This window comes from Platalea leucorodia (assembly GCF_965183815.1).
Source record: "Platalea leucorodia genome assembly, chromosome: 9".
NCBI classification, from domain to species: Eukaryota; Metazoa; Chordata; class Aves; order Pelecaniformes; family Threskiornithidae; genus Platalea; species Platalea leucorodia.
The window spans coordinates 47,214,166-47,231,975 of record NC_138831.1 but is presented as its reverse complement, the minus strand read 5'-3'; the positions used below and the strand labels follow the sequence as shown (position 1 = coordinate 47,231,975).

Sequence of the window (17,810 nt, the reverse complement as noted above, 5' to 3'; positions counted from 1 at the left end):
CATCCTTTCCACTGTCCATGTTGCCTGTAAATTTGTTAAAATGCATTAGGAGATGGATTAATGCGTGATCTTCCAGTCTGCTTTTGGGTCCTACAAGCTCCGGCACCTTCTGTATTCCTTCTGTGTTTATAACAGAGGAAAGATTTAGAATGAAAAAATTATTCCGTGATTATGAAAACCAAGGGAAGACCTCAACTTTTGTTTGTTGTGGATCTCAAGAGCACAGCCCTCAGTTGCTGTTAGATTTGCTTACGCTCTCTTATGTTTCTGGAAGTCGTGAAGGAAATACTTTGTTTAATCATTTTGAACATAATTGCCTTAATATTGTTTGAAGTGATGTTGATCTTAACAGGATGTCTTCACTTGCAATGTGCAAATATTGTAAGTGATGACGTACTGCCAGACTTTCTAGTCTGTAATTTAAAACAAATGCACCCAGGTGTCTCTGATAACTTTCCAAACCATCAGTATTCTTGCATCTTGTTTTGCCCTTCTGTCGTAATTCTTTTTTCTCAGATTCCTAAATATCTAGATCTTAATGCTGGTTTTAGTGGGCTATCTCACTGGCAAGTGAACAGCTTGAAAAAATTTGCTCTGTAAAGAAGTTTGAATGTTCTTGCTCTTTCTGGGTGTTTCCTTGAATTTTAATCTCTTTGATGATTAAAACTCAACAGATTTTGTTATTTGTTGTTAACACAGGTATCCTAGTCAGCCATGAGCAAAAACTTTCTAAATATTGTGCACCACTGTGTGTATTGTAAACATTAGTTTTACTGAAGCTTTTTTTTTTTTTCCATTTTTAGGGTAGTTAGCCTTTGACTGGAGCAGTGTTGATGTCTGTCTCTAAGACGAGCATTATGTTTCAGTGCTTATGCCAGAATGGTTAAGCCTATTGCTGGGCTTAATGCGAAGGGCATTCCTGAAACGAAGCAGGAGTTGAATCCCTCTGAAACCAGTGACTTTTTTTTTTCCCCCAAGATTAAACTGCCATTATCCTTCAGCATTAAGAGAACTACGTAACTTGGGCCAGTGTGACAGCGTTGGCAAACTGTCTTTCTCCTTTAGAATAAATCTGAAAAGTGAATAGTATTCTTCCTCCAGCTGGGGTTTTGCCAGGAGATGACTGACCAGCACTCCTTGCTTGCAGTATATTAATTAAATCCTGTAAAGCTTATTGCCTTACACTTTCAGCATTTGGAAGACAGGCAGATTAAATCTTGCTTTAAGCAACAACAAGCAAAACCCCAATATATTCCTTGTAATCTGGAGTGAAATGAAAAATAATTTGCTTCAGAGCTGTTCTGCAGCAGCCCTTTTCTGTCCTTATGTGTTACTGAAGAGTTCAGGAACTTCAGTTGCCCCTTCAGAAACCTGAGCAAATTGGTGTCCGTGCGTGGTGGGCGATGGCCGCAGACGGGGAGCAGCTTTCACCGCTGCGGGGTGACCCTCACTTTCCTGCTTTCATCCTCACTGGCATCGGCGTTGCTGTTCCGATTTGCATCTTCCAGTGGGGAAATTTCCCTTTTTATAGAGAAAATGTTTCTAGAACAGTACAGCACTGATGGTAAAAGGTTTCCAACCAATTTGTTTACCTAGTGTTGAAGATAGAGTAAAACTGGCCTGAACGCCTGATAGATGCTTGTGTATATGCCTCAGTTGGGTTTGTTTATGTACTGAATTCATACTGGCACGGAAGGGACAAAATGGACTTGTTTTTTTCCTCCTTCTCTCGAGTGCCAGCTGCAATGATGCCAGTCTGGGTTGTGCAGGGCAACATAAACTGTTTTGAAAGGGAATGCAATTCGTGCTGCCTGGGTTTGTCAATAAGTTGTGTTTATTTGCACCTTCCTGGTTGTTAGCATTACGCACTTAGCAGCAAATGGGGGACCTGTGCTATCTATCGTTTCCTGTTGACTGTGGTCTAAGGTAGTTGTTTTCTTCACTCAGGTTTCCATTTGCTCCAATTTTGGTGTGATACGAGCTGTAACGCTGCTGGAGCTTTTAGCAGGGTTGATTGCTTCACTTGCAGAAAACCTGAAGGGATGGGAGGTTTTACAGTGCCAAATAGTGTCCCTGAGTCCTCTAGTCACTCTAAATAAAATGGATTTGGCACACGTGTTGTTATGTATTGCAGCTGGGAAGCCTGGGAGCTGTTTTGAGGTAGCTTCTAGGGTAAAGAATGGATGATAGATGGCCAAAAGAGGTGGTGGTGGTGTCATCAAACTCCAGTGTATCCAACTGAAATACGCTTTGGGTTGTTTTCATTGTCATTTTTAATAGGTCGCTCTCTTCAGCTGGGAAGGAGAGCTTACAGGTATGTTGCACTGAGGCATTTCTGTGTTTGAGGGATTACAAACCATGCCGTGGGCCTGTGGCTCCGTGGAGCTGTGCCGATGTGCGTGCTAGTCTGAAATGCTCTAGGCACTAAGACTATTCTGAGGGGAAGGGAAAATACTAATGCTGAAGAAAAAAAATTGTAAAACTAGAAGGCATCGAGTACTTCACCACAACAATATGTTCTAGCAAAGTGTTCGTGTCATTGAACGATGAATGTTTCCTCTCTTGTTTCATAGACATTACCGCATCTGGTGGTATCTGAGAGTCTCCAGGTGCTGAGTGGTGCTGGGCTTTCTTCTCCTGACCTGTCTCCGCTCCTTTCTTCTGCTTCCTTTGTTCTAGAATCATCTACAGGTTCTTCCATCTGAACAGTTGGATCCAACTGCTGCACAACTGGCTATACAGACATTTAGCGTGGTATTGTTTTTCAACCATACAATCCTGAGGAAGGGGATACAAGAGGAGATTTCTTTATCAATCTTTCATATGGTTGAAGATTGAGCAGTCAGTGGGCTGATGTCAGGTTGGGCAAATCCTTTGAGGTTGTTTTGAGGTTCTGGACGCTTTGTCCCACGTACTCCTTCACTTAGGGCATGTGGCGTAAAGCATCTGTGACAAACTGAAATACCAAGAAACGAGACCAAAAAGCTCTGTGTGGGAGCTGACCAGATGTAGTTAAATTCAGCTGGATTTGTATAGTGGGAAGAAAATAATTCACAAAACAACTTCGGAATAATTTCAAGATCCTTGGAAAGGTCTGCCAGATAAAAATGGGCTGGTAATAACTAGGATATAAAAATGGGCTGGTAATGACTAGGATGTAAACATGGAAACACATGACTGCTGAAGTGATCCCAAGTCAGACGTAGCTTGCAGGCTGTGGACTTAATGCCTTCTTCTTGATATAAATTTGCATAGACCTATCCAAATATTTTACTGGTGGGCATGATTGTGTACGTACTAGAGGTTTAAAGAGGAAGGACTTTGAAGTCCTAGTATCAGGGCTGGGTTGAACTGAACCTTTAAATGAGATCTGGCAGTTAATTTCAACATCTCCCAAACTTTATACCTTAACTACTAGAAAGCAAGCTGTTCGACATGGCAGTGGGTTTTCCCTTCGGGATTTTCACTGAGCGTGAGATACCAAGTTTTTGAGTGCAGGGGAAAGATAGAAAAGACAAAAAAATATGCCATTGTTAATATGTTGCTAATACCTGTTTTTATACCACTATAAAGTATACAGCTGCTCTAAGTGGCCTCTTCAGTTCTTTGGAGATGACTTGTACCCGTATTTCTGTGATCGGAACACGTTACTGCATGTATTTAATATGCGTATTTCCTTATTGCAGCCTTTATTCTGTAGTTATTTGATTCCAGCCCTGGCCATGAATCACTGAAACTGGATTTTCTGAGTAATGTCTCCCCAGTCTCTCTATTCTCACAGTATACTGGGCAAAAGAAATCAGGTCTTGTATAGGCTGCTTGAGCATTTGAAGTCAGCTGCTTGCAAGACCGTACCAAAGTTTAGACCATTAAAATGCAATATTTTAAAAATTCTGTCATGTAGAGGGATTAACGTTCCAAAAATGACCATTTTTTTCTGTCTTTGTGGATAAATTTAGACAGCTAATTTTTTCAGTAGTTGGCTAGGAGAAAATGCTCCCTTCCTCCTCTGGTTCCTGCTCAAAACTAGGCTTTTTTCCCCCCTTTTCTTTCTGAAACATTATTTTATGTGAAGGATGCTCTAAAAAAGCAGAAACAGTATAAAAAAGGAAGGATCGAATACCGTTTTACAAGGAGAGAAAGAATCTTTAAAAAAATATTTATCCCACACTTGGCAACCTTTTGCTCGCCCGCATGTGACTGGCACGGTGCCATCCTTGGCAGAGGCCATGCCTCGGCTTGCCAGAAGTCTTCCTCTTCTGGCTGCATTTTCACTCCCTGTGACTGATTGTTTGTTCACCTGATTTTTCTGTTTCAGCATTGCTGAAGTCATGGCGTCTTGGAGATAAGAACACTTTGTCTGTCCAAACTGTACAATAGCCATGATGTCAACGCAGAGTGTTTGCAGCGAGCTTTAGCTTTGTGCGTACTTCAAATAGCAGGAGGTGTTAGATGTCAGGCAAACTTACTACCACCTCCTTAGCATGAGGCTGTCCAAAAAGGAACAGCCGTAAATACAGAGAGATGATTTGTTTCTTGCTTTTTTTGGAGAGTTGTGTTTGAGGATTTCCCAACCTTGCTTTGTGTTTGCAGTTTTGGTTTAGCATCTTGGGGATTTTAATTGAGAATAATGAGTCTCTGAGTCAGATTCTGTTGGAGCTCCTCTTGTTTGTAAGATCTTCGCGTTCAGTTTTAAAGTATCTCCTTTCTGTATGTCAGGTCTGAGTCTGATCTGCTCAGTAAGTGGCCATCTTGACATGAAATATTTTGCCTTTTTTGTGAGTGATCATAGTATCTTAATAGTATTTGGAAAATCTCCTGAATTTTGTTGACAAGGCAGACTTCTCATTTGAAGAAATCAGAAGGTGAAGCATGGGTGGTCAAAGAAACTACTGCTGTTGGTTTTGCTCCAGTAAATTTGATTTGTGGCTACTGGTACTCTTGTAATGTCCTTCTCTGAAGTTCTGACGATTATTCAGTACTTTCACTCCCTGAATGTAAAGAGACACTCTGGTCTGGTTGAGCCTCCATCATCTCTTCAATAAAGTCATGAAGCTCCTTAAGGGTCTGCCCTTCTCCAGGTCATGCTTTGACTTTCTTCTTCCGTGGCTGCCCTCCAAGGCTTCTGAAATTTTTCCATTATCTTGGTAGCTCCATGTGATGACAATTAAGCATTTTTTTTCCCTTGTTGCTTGTCAGCAAGGATTTGTTCGAGGGGGTTGGGTTTTTTTGTATACAGTCATCAGCCTTCATGATCCAAGGCACTGTTGTACCTGGCTGATAAATTCTGTCCCCAAATGTCAGCCCACTATTTGCTTGTATTCGTCTCTCTAATGTTCTTGCAGGCTAAAGTCAACAAGTTATCGAGCGTATTTCAGGTTGTGTGGGTTTTTTTTTTTTTTGGCAAAAGTATTTTGGAACCTTCATTTTAAATGTTTTGGTACAAATCTAGGAGCCCAAGTAGCACAGTTTGGGGGGGCAGGAGGGGAGGATAGATGGGGCTGGATTGTAAGGCCAGCCAGTGTTGTTTAGTAAGATTTTTTTATAACAGGGATATCTGAGGGAACTGGCATGTAAGGCAGATAACACTTTTTGTTATTCATAATATATCCTACACACACACAAAAGTTCTTGTTCTGCCTCTTCAAAGAAACAGGATACCCGTATTGTCTCCAGGCTGAAAACTATGCCAACGTTAGCAAGAACAAGCAAAAAATAGGACTGAGAGAAAAGCAAGGTTGCTGAGCTTTTAAAAAATTATCTTTAAAGTTTTCAAGACTTCTTGTTAAAATGGTTGTGATTAAAATATTACTATAGTTTTGAAAGCCTGTTTCACTGATTGCCTTTTTCATGTGAACTTGCATATCCTTCTGTGCTTCAATTTATATTTCTGTAGACGAGAGTCAGCAGATTTACCAGGAGATGCAGGGAGTCCTATTTATATAGCAGACTGTTCGTGAATGGCAGAAGCATTAAGGGAATATAAAAGTCTTTCCCAAGAATGAAATAAACTTGATCTTTTTCTACTATATTTATCTGAATGCTTAATGTAGCAGCGTTTGTTTTTTAGCAAATTGTCTAGATGAAAACGAAAAAGCCATGTAGTTAATCAATACATCTAGTAATGAACTTCGTGGAGGCATGGGGGGTGTGTGTGGTTTTTTTCTTACTAGGGCTTTGAACTGGAAGTGTAGCTACCACACAAAATCTGAGTTCTGGCACCCACTCAGAACAGCAGTCCATCTGCTAGCAAGACACACTGGGGGTTTTTTTATTATTTTTTTAATCCCTTAGTAGTCACAAATGCAAGTAGTACTGTATACTTTACCATGAGAGGCAATTTGTGATGCCTTACTAAGTGGCATCTGGGCAGACTTTATTCTTTTTGCACTGGTGCAGGTTACCGTCAGAAAAAGAATGTACACCTGCATACTTATTTGTTTCTGTGTAAGGGTTTGGTGTGTATGGTTTTTTCCTTTTCAGGAAAAAAAAAAAATCCAGCACCTTTATGCAATGCATTATTTAGCAGTGCTTTCCTCTGCATTCCTGCTCTCTATAGTCTTACATGTAATTGGCTCTGCAAAAAAAAAAATAAATTCTTAATTTGGCCTGCCTGTGATATTTGTGCTACCTGGGCAGGCATGGGCCATCCCCATGCTCCTACCTCCTTGTTCTCATCCTCTCCCCCCTCCACTCCCCGTCTACTTTTCTGCCTGGTTTCACTCTGAAAAAATGAGAGTACAGGTATGGAGCAGTGCTGTTGGGTTATAACAGCGGTATGTGCAAGGAAAGGGTTGCAGGGTTAAGTAATGTTTCTTTTTTAGGTGGAACAGACAGATGAGCTCTTGGGCAACCTCAACAGTGCCTTCTCACGCAGCAGACCTGCTGCATTCAATTCCGTGCATCCAAGCTATCCTTAATGCGAGCTTGCTGTGCTAGCGGTGCATGGCTACCCGTATGCAAGTAATAGCCCTGTCGGATACTGTACGCAGGTCTGCTGGTGATCCTTCATAGCTACCTGCTAATACAGGGGAGATACCCGTCAGGCTGTCAGGTTACTTGGGGAGTACCTGCAGGTTGAATATCCTCCACAAAAACTTCCTTAGCCGTAATTGTATAAGGGGAACCCAACTTGGTACCTGGATGCTTAAACTTGCAAAGTTGGCAGTTAGGGCTTAAAATAAAAAGTGAGTAAAATTAAGCAAGATGAATCTAGAACTGTTTTGATAAGAAATACAAAGTTCTCTGATGGCAGTTATACAAGTACTTTTCAAGGTGAACGCTACCTGAAAGCTGGCAGAAAATGGCTTCGTATAATCCAAACTTGACGTAGGATGTCTAGATCCTGATGCAGAGCTGTGAACCGTTTTTCTTTTTTTTTTTTTTTTAATTATTGTCCTGTGTCCTAATTGTGGTGCTCTGCTCAATAGCATTGTAAAAACATCCTGGAAAGCCTAGATCTCATTATGGGAAGAGGAGGGGTCAAGATTTTAGGGTGTTAAGTCCTGCATTAAAACAACACTGGAGTTGCAAACTGAAAGAGAAATTGCAGTGCAGAATTTTTGCAGAACTGTTATGGTTTCTTAAAACATTGTCTTTACAGGCTGGGCTCTGCTGCTTCCCTGTTCATTTTGGGATATTAACTTCTTTGCTGGTTATATGCTTTTTGCTCAAATCGTTCAATCTTGTGGTGCTTTGCTTGGATCTCACTGTAGTTGTAGTACTGAAATTTTGTTTTATGCTGTTGTTACTGGTACTGTGTTTTAGCTAAGTTAGAAAGTGGAAAACAGTTACTTAATGCAAACCAGACTTCCTATCTGTGTTTGTTTACAGAGCCTCTGGCGCACAGCTCGCATGGCTAAAAGGCCATACAACGCTGTAATCAAAATGTTGTTGTTACATAAATATAATGCTGCCACTTCTTTTGATGTAACGGTGGTGAGCTCGTCTGCTGACGCTTCTGCTCTTTGTTCGTGTCTTCCAAGCTGAAATGCTTTCATGTAAAACGAACATCTCCATAAATTTGCACCCCATTTTTTTTCTCCCTTTCATATTTTGTTCTCTGAACCCAGAATTTGGGGATAAGGCAGAATTCTGTTAAACTCTTCAGGGGAAAATAGTAGCTCCATGATTCCACAGTATTTGATGTGCACCATCTGTACTTTATTAAACCTCATTTTGCATACATAAGCAACACTGGGATGCTACACTGGGGTCAACCTAACCATGTGTGCTACAGTATAGCAGTGCTTTATTGTACAAGTGTAATTAAGTTGTTTAAAGGAAGCTTGTTTTCTTGCCAGTAAAAGACCAATTTGAAGTACAAATAGGAAAGACAAGAAATGCTTAGAAAGACAATAAGTCGGCACTCAAAAAAAAAAAAAAAAAAAAGAAGAAAAAAAAGAAAGAATTAACCATAATACTAGGGCTATGGAATAGGTTCCAGTACTTGGCTGTTTCCATTATCCTTACGTTGATCTTCCTTTCAGCAGTTTTCTTTATTATTTAATTGGCTCATGTTATAAATCTGATCTGAGAAAAAGATATTTTCAGGCAACTGAAATGGAGAAAACCAGTATTTAATTTGTCCATTTTACAGGAGTTGGTTCTTCTGCAGAGATACTCTCGAGCCCAGGGAATGAAGGCATAGAGTTGTATGGATCAGGGTTCTTCTTTTAATGCTATTCACTTTATTTAATAGCTCTTGTTCATGCTGCCTTGCTTTCTGTCTTGCAGTGTGCCCCAGCTCATGTGGCAAGCGAGCCTGTACAGACCAAAATGAGTGTTGCCATCCCGAATGCTTGGGGAGCTGCACAGCGCCTGACAACAACACCGCTTGCGTGGCCTGCCGCAATTACTACTACGAAGGAGTCTGCATGCCCACCTGCCCTCCCAACACCTACAAGTTCGAGGGCTGGCGCTGCGTGACTAAAGAGTTTTGCTCCAAAGTCCCTGCCACCGAAACAAGTGAATATGAGAGGTTTGTGATTCACAACGATGAGTGCATGGCAGAATGCCCCTCTGGATTCATACGCAATGGGAGCCAAAGGTAATGCAGCTTCTGGAAAGTCCATCAGAGTTGTCACGTTTGGGTTTTTCCACTCCCTATTCTGTGGCAGTTGTGATGCAAATTACATTAGGTAGAAATGAGAGCATACAATGGGGAATTGCATGACTTCCCGGTAAAGGCTTGCTTATATTAATTCACCATTGAAAGGTCTGATTGTGTGTGGTCCTGTGCATTGCCAGTTGCCACTGAATCTTCTGAAGGACTTGAGGAGGTCAGTACATTGCAGAACCAGGTCTTCAAGTAGACAGGAACAAAATGAAAGTGAAGGCCCAGGAACACAAGGTTGGAGGTTGGCTGATGACCATTATCACACAGAACAAACCGTAGGAGTTCTCTTGCTTTGCATATTGTTTGCTTTATGTGTGCTTGCATTTTAGACACGTGTATTCTTTAACGTATTTAATTTTATTTCCCTTTTTTCACTGTTTCCAGAAGATAACAATGGTGTCTTAGAAGGGGGCACTCATGTAGATGGTGACGAAAATAATGCAGCAACTGACAATATTATCCAGAATAATTTCTTGCAAGAATGTCACTCACCTGCTCTTATTTAATTCTAACAGTTGGAGTGATGCGTGCTTATGATTTTCTTATTTTGCCAGTGGTTTAAGCAAACAGCCTTAGTTGCCTACTGACCCTTGGAAGTCATAGGCTTCGAGTCAAGGACAGTCAGTGTGCTAGAATTCATAGTGCTTCAGTACAGATGTCTTCATAGGCTGTTCCAAGATGTTGGGTTTTTTGGAAAGGTTTGTTGCGATGATACCTGCAGTGGTTGTGTGTCTGTGCATGCGTGAGCGTCATCCATCCATTCACTCAAATAGTAAGGCAGCCTCCGGTTGACATTTGGATGTAAGCAACTTAACACTACCTTTGCTCAAATCCACATACTCACCTGAGAAATGTTTCTTTTGTTATCTGCTTGAGCTTGTAGTACCAGCTGTTTGAACCACGTAAGCTGAAGTGCATGGCCATCCTATCTTATCTCAGTGTTGTGCTCTGCTGCAAAGTTTGAAAGGAGCTGTAACTCAAGGCTAGTGAATGTTTTGTTCCCCAGAGGTGGTGTTAACAAATAGTTGCAAATGGAAAGCATTTCCAGCATTCTTTGTACATTTAGTTGAATGCCTCTTGCTTGTGTCTGCAGCTTTTAGTGGTTTGTGGCATGTTATAGTGCAGGATTTTGAAACAGGAGCTTACTAAGAAAAAGGAAGCTTCTTTCTTTTATTGTTTATGCACGACAAACTGTTGTTATCAATTTAGGTGTTTCTTTAAGCCTCAGAAGAAAGTGGGTTCAGTTTCTTTTAAAAAGAATAAACAGTAAGTCTATGTTCATCAGTGTTGTCATCAGAAGCCTTTGTCCTTGGAGCTGGGTTTTTTTCTTTTTCACTTTTCCCCTCTAAAGTGATAAGGTGGAGTAAGTAATACTGAAGTATGAAGGAAAGTGCTAAAATAAATTGAAAAATAAAAGTGACCTTGAATTGGGGAAAAACATTTACAAGGAGGAGCGATCAGAGGGCATGTTTTGTGCACAGATGAAGTGTTCAATTTTGAGATGAGTATGCAGACAGTATAACGTGGAGCCTTGAAAAAGCTGCTGCAGCCAAAGGCTAGGCTGGCCGGAGTGAGTTCTTGTTCCTTGAGTTTGGCCACTAAAAAATGCTCATGGATGCATGAGAGTATAAGAAGCAGGAGAAGTAAGCCTGCACCTCAGTGTTTCCTCCCAGCTTCTGGCAATCAGATTTCTCTGAGTTCGGGGCTGTGTCTGTCTCGGTGCTTTAGAGTCACTGGTGGACCTGTTCTCTTTCCATCTCTGTAATCCATTTTGAACCTGCTTAGACTTCTGGCCTGTCTCTCCCAATTCCTGTTGCAAATGAGTTTTGCCTTTCATCAAGATGCATCCTTCTGTTTGTTTAAACTTCCTGCTTTAATATCTCTTAAGCTACAAGAAATAGTGACTAATTCACTGCTTGCTTTTTCCATATCGCTCATGACTGTATGCTCCCAGAGCTGTCTTTCCCGAGTTAAAAAGGTCAGGAGCATGGAATTCCCTAGTGCTGAGCTTCCAGTGTTGGTTTAAGGGCATGGAGACAGACAACTTCATAAGAACTTGAACAGTATTTTCCCATCTCCAGTTCCTGGCTGGTGTATTTTTGGAGGCTGGGCCTGGATTAGCATGAAACTTCACAGCACTCTGAGGCTGTCTGCATAAATGAGAAGGATGGTCTTTCTGGGTATAAAGTTGGAGTAAATGCACAAATGCAAGGGCACTGGGTTTTACCCGAAGTGCCTTCGACTTTAGAAGGACCACAGAGCCTTTCAGAAGCTGGCAGACAGTGGGTATGGGTCCATTCATTCACTCCCGTGTTGCTGTAAACGGGAGGTACGATGCTCCAGCCTCTCTGCAGAAGTATGGTAACTTCCATTCTAGCTTGAAAGATTTGTCTAAGCTTTAGAGGGGAATGTCTTTCCAAATTTAACTCAAAGCAGTCCATAGACAGAGTTGCATATCGTTGCTTATTTTGTCTCGCTTTTTTTCCTAACAGCATGTTCTGCAGTCCTTGTGAGGGGCCTTGCCCCAAAATTTGTGAGGATGGGAAAACGAAGACCATTGACTCTGTCACATCAGCACAAATGTTGCAGGGATGCACAATTCTCAAGGGAAATCTGCTGATTAACATCCGTCGTGGGAGTAAGTGATTGCCCTCCCTTTATGAACCTCTGATATGGCTGCTTTTAATATTTTTCCTTTTGTCTGTCAGCATAATAAGAACATTAAAAACTCAGCAAACGGTTTGCTTTCCAGGCCCATAGCAGTGCTCCTGTTTGATTTGGCCCACTGCAGCACCATTCTCCAACGTGCAGATGGAATAGGTATTCAGCTACCAAGTTACAAGGCAGTGAAAGCTGGTATTTTTGTTAGCTTTTTTGGCAGGACAGGGAACCAGGATTAGGCAGTGAGATGAGCAGTAGTCCCAAAGGAATAATAAAGGCCTGAGAAGGTGGAAAAGTCGAAAATCCTTGCATGTGGGTAGGTAAATAACTTGTCTGCAAGTAAGGCATGGCACCGTAAGACTACATATCCTCACATTTTAAGGCAAGGTGTGGTGTCTTGCTAAAACATGGAATCCAGAGTGCTGAGAGCTCATACAAAGCCTAGCACTGTGCCTCTGGATGGTCATCATTAGTGAGCTGGCCACCTTTGTCGTATGTCTTGAGCAAGCTCTGGATTAAATTTGTCAGAGCAGTGATTCATCACCCAGGGAAGTGTTGACAGTTGATGAGCTCTTAAAAGCAGAGTAAAAATCACTATTAGTTTTTATTGGAAATGTATCTCCCTGTGGAAGGTCCCTTTTGGTTTCATGAATAAGGTTGAAAGATTGAGATATATTTCATTCTCTTCCTCCTGCTGAATGCAAACTTCAGGGTTTAGAAACAGCAGCATGTGGATTATTTCACTCGTGGTCCCACTGCTACAGGTACAGTCTTCCCTTATGGGAGACCTGGGGCAAGTGTGGGGTTTATTTTTTAAGTATTATCTGAAGAGCATCTGCTTCCTTCTACCTTATTTGATATGGGAACCAACCCTTGGTATTTGGTAATTGGGCTTCCCAACCATCTGTTAGGACTTCAGTTTGTTTATGGTAGCAAACACACCCTGTAGCAGCTTCTCCCATCCTGAGTGCTTAAAAACTTCCCCTCGCAACTGCAGTGTAACTTTGCAGGATAATGACACCAGGTAATGGGCAAGGGCCGGGCGTTGCTGGAGGTGAGGACTGCAAAGCGTGAGCCTTGTGAAGGATGGGGTGTTACAGACCTACGCAGGGACAGTACAGTTCCTAGGGAGGGGCAGTACTGAAGAGTAGAGCTTGCTCTGTGCTTGTTTTAATACTTTATTATAAAAAATCGCCTTTAGCGAACTATATGGAACATGTTCCATGGCATGAGGACATCCTTACAGTTTTATCTTTGCTGTTTTCATTAAGAGTCCTCAGTTCTGTAGCCAAAGCTTTTTAGGTCACTGAAAGCAATGCTTTGTGCCCCAGAGGAGACCCATAGCATACCTCCACCTCTTCATCTTCAGTCTCATTCTCTGTTTTCCAATGGAGCTTTCTGCCTGAGCTTTGCTCTGTAGCTGAAGAGCAATTCCAGTCTTATGGACGTGTACATTTACACAAGGGTCTTTTCATCCGTGCCAGAATGCTGGCTCAACATTTGGTGTTGGCTTCAGAGTGCAATGTCCATGGAAAAAGCAGGTATACCAGTATGGAAAAGCAAGACTGGCTTTCCACTGTTACTCTGTGGCTTTATTTTGCCCTTCAACCATCTGTCTGCACAGGCAACTGTTACTGGGGAATACCAGTGTGTCTCATTTTCAAAAGCAACAAATACAAGCATTTTCTTTTACTGAGCTAATACTGCATTAAGCAGAAGAGCAGTTAAAGCTATGACTTCTGCAATAATAAAGTTACATTTTTCTTACTGTAGATAACATCGCCTCAGAACTGGAGAATTTTATGGGTCTGATTGAGACAGTAACAGGGTACGTGAAGATTCGTCATTCCCATGCATTAGTCTCCCTGTCTTTCTTGAAGAACCTGCGGTATATTCTGGGAGAGGAACAGGTGGACGGGTAAGTGTTCAGATATTTGTAGATGCAATTTCACTTTAATAGAAAGCAGTAGAGAATAAGTCTCCTGATAAAAATTCACATACCATTTATAGAATCTTCTCTTCCACTAATATGCAGCGTTTTTCTCCTAATGAACACTATTGCACAGTCATCGCTCATTTGGGTTACTATCCAAATCAGCATATTAAATTGGGTATATTAAAAGTATTTTTATGGTAACGTTGCTGTTGCTTTTCACTTTAGTTTTTTCTAGGGAGATGATAAAGTGTCTTCATTTGTTCTTTTTGCTCTGAGAAAAAGAGAGTCTTCAGAAACAATTGGATTTCCTTGCAGTTCTTTACTGTTGGCTTTTAGCAGAGTTTTATGGAGAATGTCAGCTGAAAGGAAACCTGAACTTTACTAACCAGGGAGTGCAACTGGAAGTGACCCAACTAATATGAAATGGATTGCAAGTTGCAATTGTTTGCAACTCCTTGAAATGCTACTATTAAATGAACTATCTATCGAGCAGGAAAAGGACTGGTCAGGAAAAGCAAATTTGATCCCTTGAAATGTTTGCTGTGGGTTATATTGCTTCTATAGTTACACAATGTGTGATACTTTTTGCTGTATAATAACTCCTGTTTTCCTATGATGGTAAGAGATAGTCGAGACAAAAGTTTTATTTGAGCAGAACTTGCAGTGCTGAGGTGTGGTGATGGTCCTTCAGCAAACTGCCTTGCTCTTTCTCCTCTTGAATCAAGTAACCATCCCAAGTTTAAACCAGTGTTCTCTGGGAGAAATAAGTCTCCCTCAGTAATGACGGAACTATTAAATGAAGAGTTTTGGGAAATCATATAAGAAAAGGTGGTGGGAGGGTCATGGGAAAGGTTGCTTGTGTCTGATTTATCTGCCCTGACAGGATAAAGTTACAGCATGAGGGATTCTTGACAACCTCCCTCTTTCTCTCAGGCTAGTCTTTGGTCAGCCTTAAATTCTTAAAATTCCACCATCTGACAGAGTGAGTTAAAGGGCAGCTCTTCATCCTGCCCTTGAAAAGCACGCTGTCTTTTTCTGTAAGAACACTGGCTCTACGGAGAAGCTAATTGCAAATCGTAGAGGCTTGTCGCTTTGCTGAGCACGAGGCTCCTTCAGCCCACTTAGGATGTGGCGTGCTCTCACAGATACTCCAATTATCAATTTGTCTTTTCTTCTCTCTCCCCCCCCTTGCTCTCTTTAAATTTGAATCTAGCTTTGTGTTTCAAGTAGTAATTATGTTTATGGTACCTTGTATGTCAGCAAGCAGAGCTGATAGGAAGGGAAATGGCAGGATTTTAAATCAGATTCACAAATAGAGAAGTAAATAGGTGTAGCTTTGAAGAGGAAAACGGGGCTGAGTGGGGGAGGTAAAACAGATCCATAGTAAAGAGCTACTTGTGCTAAAATTCACCCGTGCTAGGAAATTACTGCAGTTACATACTTTGGGTCAGGGGCAGTCTCTATGCTTGGGAAACGCCTAGCATAATTTAGGCATTACCACAGCCTAAATAACGTTTCCAAAAATACTTAGATGGAAATAGGCACCTGGCAAGGAAGGACTGAGCTTGAACAATTCCTTTAGCAGAGTAATGAAAAACAGGGAGTGGGGTCTTAACCTGGTTAGTAGTGGGCTGCTGGAACAATAGCTGTTTATGCCAGCATTGCCTGGGGGGTGAGAGGGAGGTTAACTTAAGATCCATTACGAAAGTTGTTCATTACACAAGTGACCCCACCACCACCGTCCCTTTCTTTCCTATTGAACTGGACTAACAAAACAGCACTTCAGTATTTATTTCTTCCTTATTCAGTTGCTGGTGCCTGCCTTGGTTATCACCGAAAATGGAAAGTTTAGAGGGAATTTACTTTGTTTGTTTTCAGAGTATTCATTCCCTCTTCTGAACACCATGTCTGTAGCGAATGTGCTCCCACGGCAAGAAAAAAATTGCCCTTTGCAAATGGGGAAACTGAAATGGAGATGTGCTGGAGGGGTCTCTGTGTCTCTTGCAGGATTTTGATTCCTAGCCTGGTGTTCGCTCTGCTGGGGTGCTGTGTGTTCGTTGCTGTCATCGACTGCAGCTGCCGTGTCGGTGGATGGCACGTGGGCAGCACTTCTCAAAGCATCTCCAGGTTGGGTACCTGGAAAATGAGCAATTTGTGGCCTTCAGGAGCAAGCGAGGAGATGGTGACTAAGGAAAAGTTCCTGTTGTGGCACTGACTGGCTGCTGATGTCATGTTTCAACTTCTGCAGCAAATTTGGGACAGTCTCTGTAAAAGCAAAACACCACCACCCCCTGTTTTCTACATAATTTAGAAGCATAGGCATCGGTAGCTGTCAGGCTTGATGGAAGGTGTGAACAGGATCTCTAGCTGTTGTATGGCTCCTCACTGAAGACTTTACGGTTTGTTTTCCTGGGATCATTATTGTCAGATTATGGTGAATTCAGACAGTCAGCATGATAGCAGCAAGGCTTGTTCTAGGCACAGCATTTCAACAAAGCAGTCACCCTGTGTGTGAGAGTGTTTTAGGAAGGGGTAACTCCCTCGGGGCTGGTGGTGAGCACGTCTGCAGTGGCAGGCTCCCACGGGGGAATGCTCCTCGGCTTTGTTTGTTTTTGTTGAAGGGGAATCTGTAAAGACACTTTCTCAGCCGTCCATGTGTAAGTGAAGTTTCAAAAAGTGAGTTGGGGAGTGTGTACACTGAGGTGTGAGGCTGGGTTTGTATGGGGGTTTAAGAATCTCATCAGTTTGCCTTTTTGGACTGGACAAGAAAACACTGAACTTCAGTATTAGCAAGGTGCGTTACTTCCAAATCCATGGGTTAGTATAAAAGCCTCTAGTTTCCTACCCATGTATGTGCCTGTGGAGATGCAATTCTTGGCCTAAATCAGCTGTTTCTTAGTTGCTTATAATTTACATTAGCAAGGTGTGTGTAAGTATTTACTAGGGACAGATACTCTGTTAATAACCTCAGTGGTTCTGTTTGAAGTGCTGGTGGGCAAACACAAACAGAAGAATATACCAGCATTATTAAAGCATTAGCAATGTTTTGGAAATTTGATCAAGTTCAGGCTTGTAGAGAAATGCTGAAGAATGAACCTGTTTAAAGAGAGACCATCAAGTAGAGCATTTTGTTCGAGTACTGTCCTCCGTATTGTTCTCTGTTGTGGTGTTGCACTATATATGTTTGACTCTGTTGTCAGGTCCTCATCAGGGATCAGGATCACATTGTGATGGAGGTGTAGAACATATACCATGTTAATAGACAGTTTCTAGCCAACATGTGGCATGTTTTGTGTATGTAAAGCAATAAGGGTTTTCCTTTTCTCCTGTCTCTTACTGGTTGATGTCCCAACTATCTGATCTAGTGGGATTTTCTGTCTTTCTCGTCATTGTAGCGCTGAGAGATGAACGTCTTCTATTCTGGATGTCCTGCAGGACAGTCAGTCTGCCGTAAACCTCTGCTGCTGGGTTGTCTTCTGTAGCCAGCTCATCCACCTCTCTCATTCACAGTCCTCGGCCAGTTCTCATTCTCTTTTTCTGCAAGTCACTTGCCTTTACGGATCATGCATTGCTCTCCTATTAACAGTGTACTTATCTGGTCATTACCCCCTTCAGGGGCTTTTTGTGTCCTGTACGCTATGGAGGGGGGGATAAAGGGTGATGGAAAGCCTGTTGAAATGTTTTCATCACCCGCGTCTCCTTTTGGTTTGGATCTCGTATCCTGCCTCATAGCTTTACGATGGGCGAAATGTGCACAGATGTAGCATTGCGTGCAGATACAGCGTGAAGCAGGTTTTTAATGTATGCAGTCAATAATTAAGTGGCTGTGGGTGCTCTGCAGTTGGGGATGCACATCGTGTTGTGGGAATTCTCTCCTGTGGGTGCGTGTGGGTTATGCAGGTCGCCTTGAGGCTTTTTATGCCGAGCCTGGGACAGATGTGCCTCCTCCTCCTGTTCAGAGGTTTAGTCTGTCCTTCAGGCCATAATCTCCAGTCATTCCCTTAGTTACTGTCTTCAGGGTCTGATTGGCAGTGCTTCGTTTTCCTACAGTGAACCTTTTATTCTTTCTATGCTATCTTCCTTGGCATCCTGATT

General features: G+C 42.0%; 1 protein-coding gene across 2 annotated transcripts in view; it reads left to right on the top strand.

Annotated features, from left to right (window-relative positions):
• IGF1R (insulin like growth factor 1 receptor) overlaps positions 1 to 17,810 on the top strand; it is a gene marked incomplete at its 5' end in the record, with an annotated part of 193,183 nt that overhangs the window by 138,410 nt on the left and 36,963 nt on the right. For both annotated transcript variants that reach the window (XM_082321420.1, XM_082321419.1), the window contains 3 exons: positions 8,737 to 9,049; positions 11,611 to 11,756; positions 13,553 to 13,697. In XM_082321420.1, coding sequence (XP_082177546.1) covers positions 8,737 to 9,049; positions 11,611 to 11,756; positions 13,553 to 13,697 — 604 coding nt within the window. The remainder of the gene's footprint in view (positions 1 to 8,736; positions 9,050 to 11,610; positions 11,757 to 13,552; positions 13,698 to 17,810) is intronic.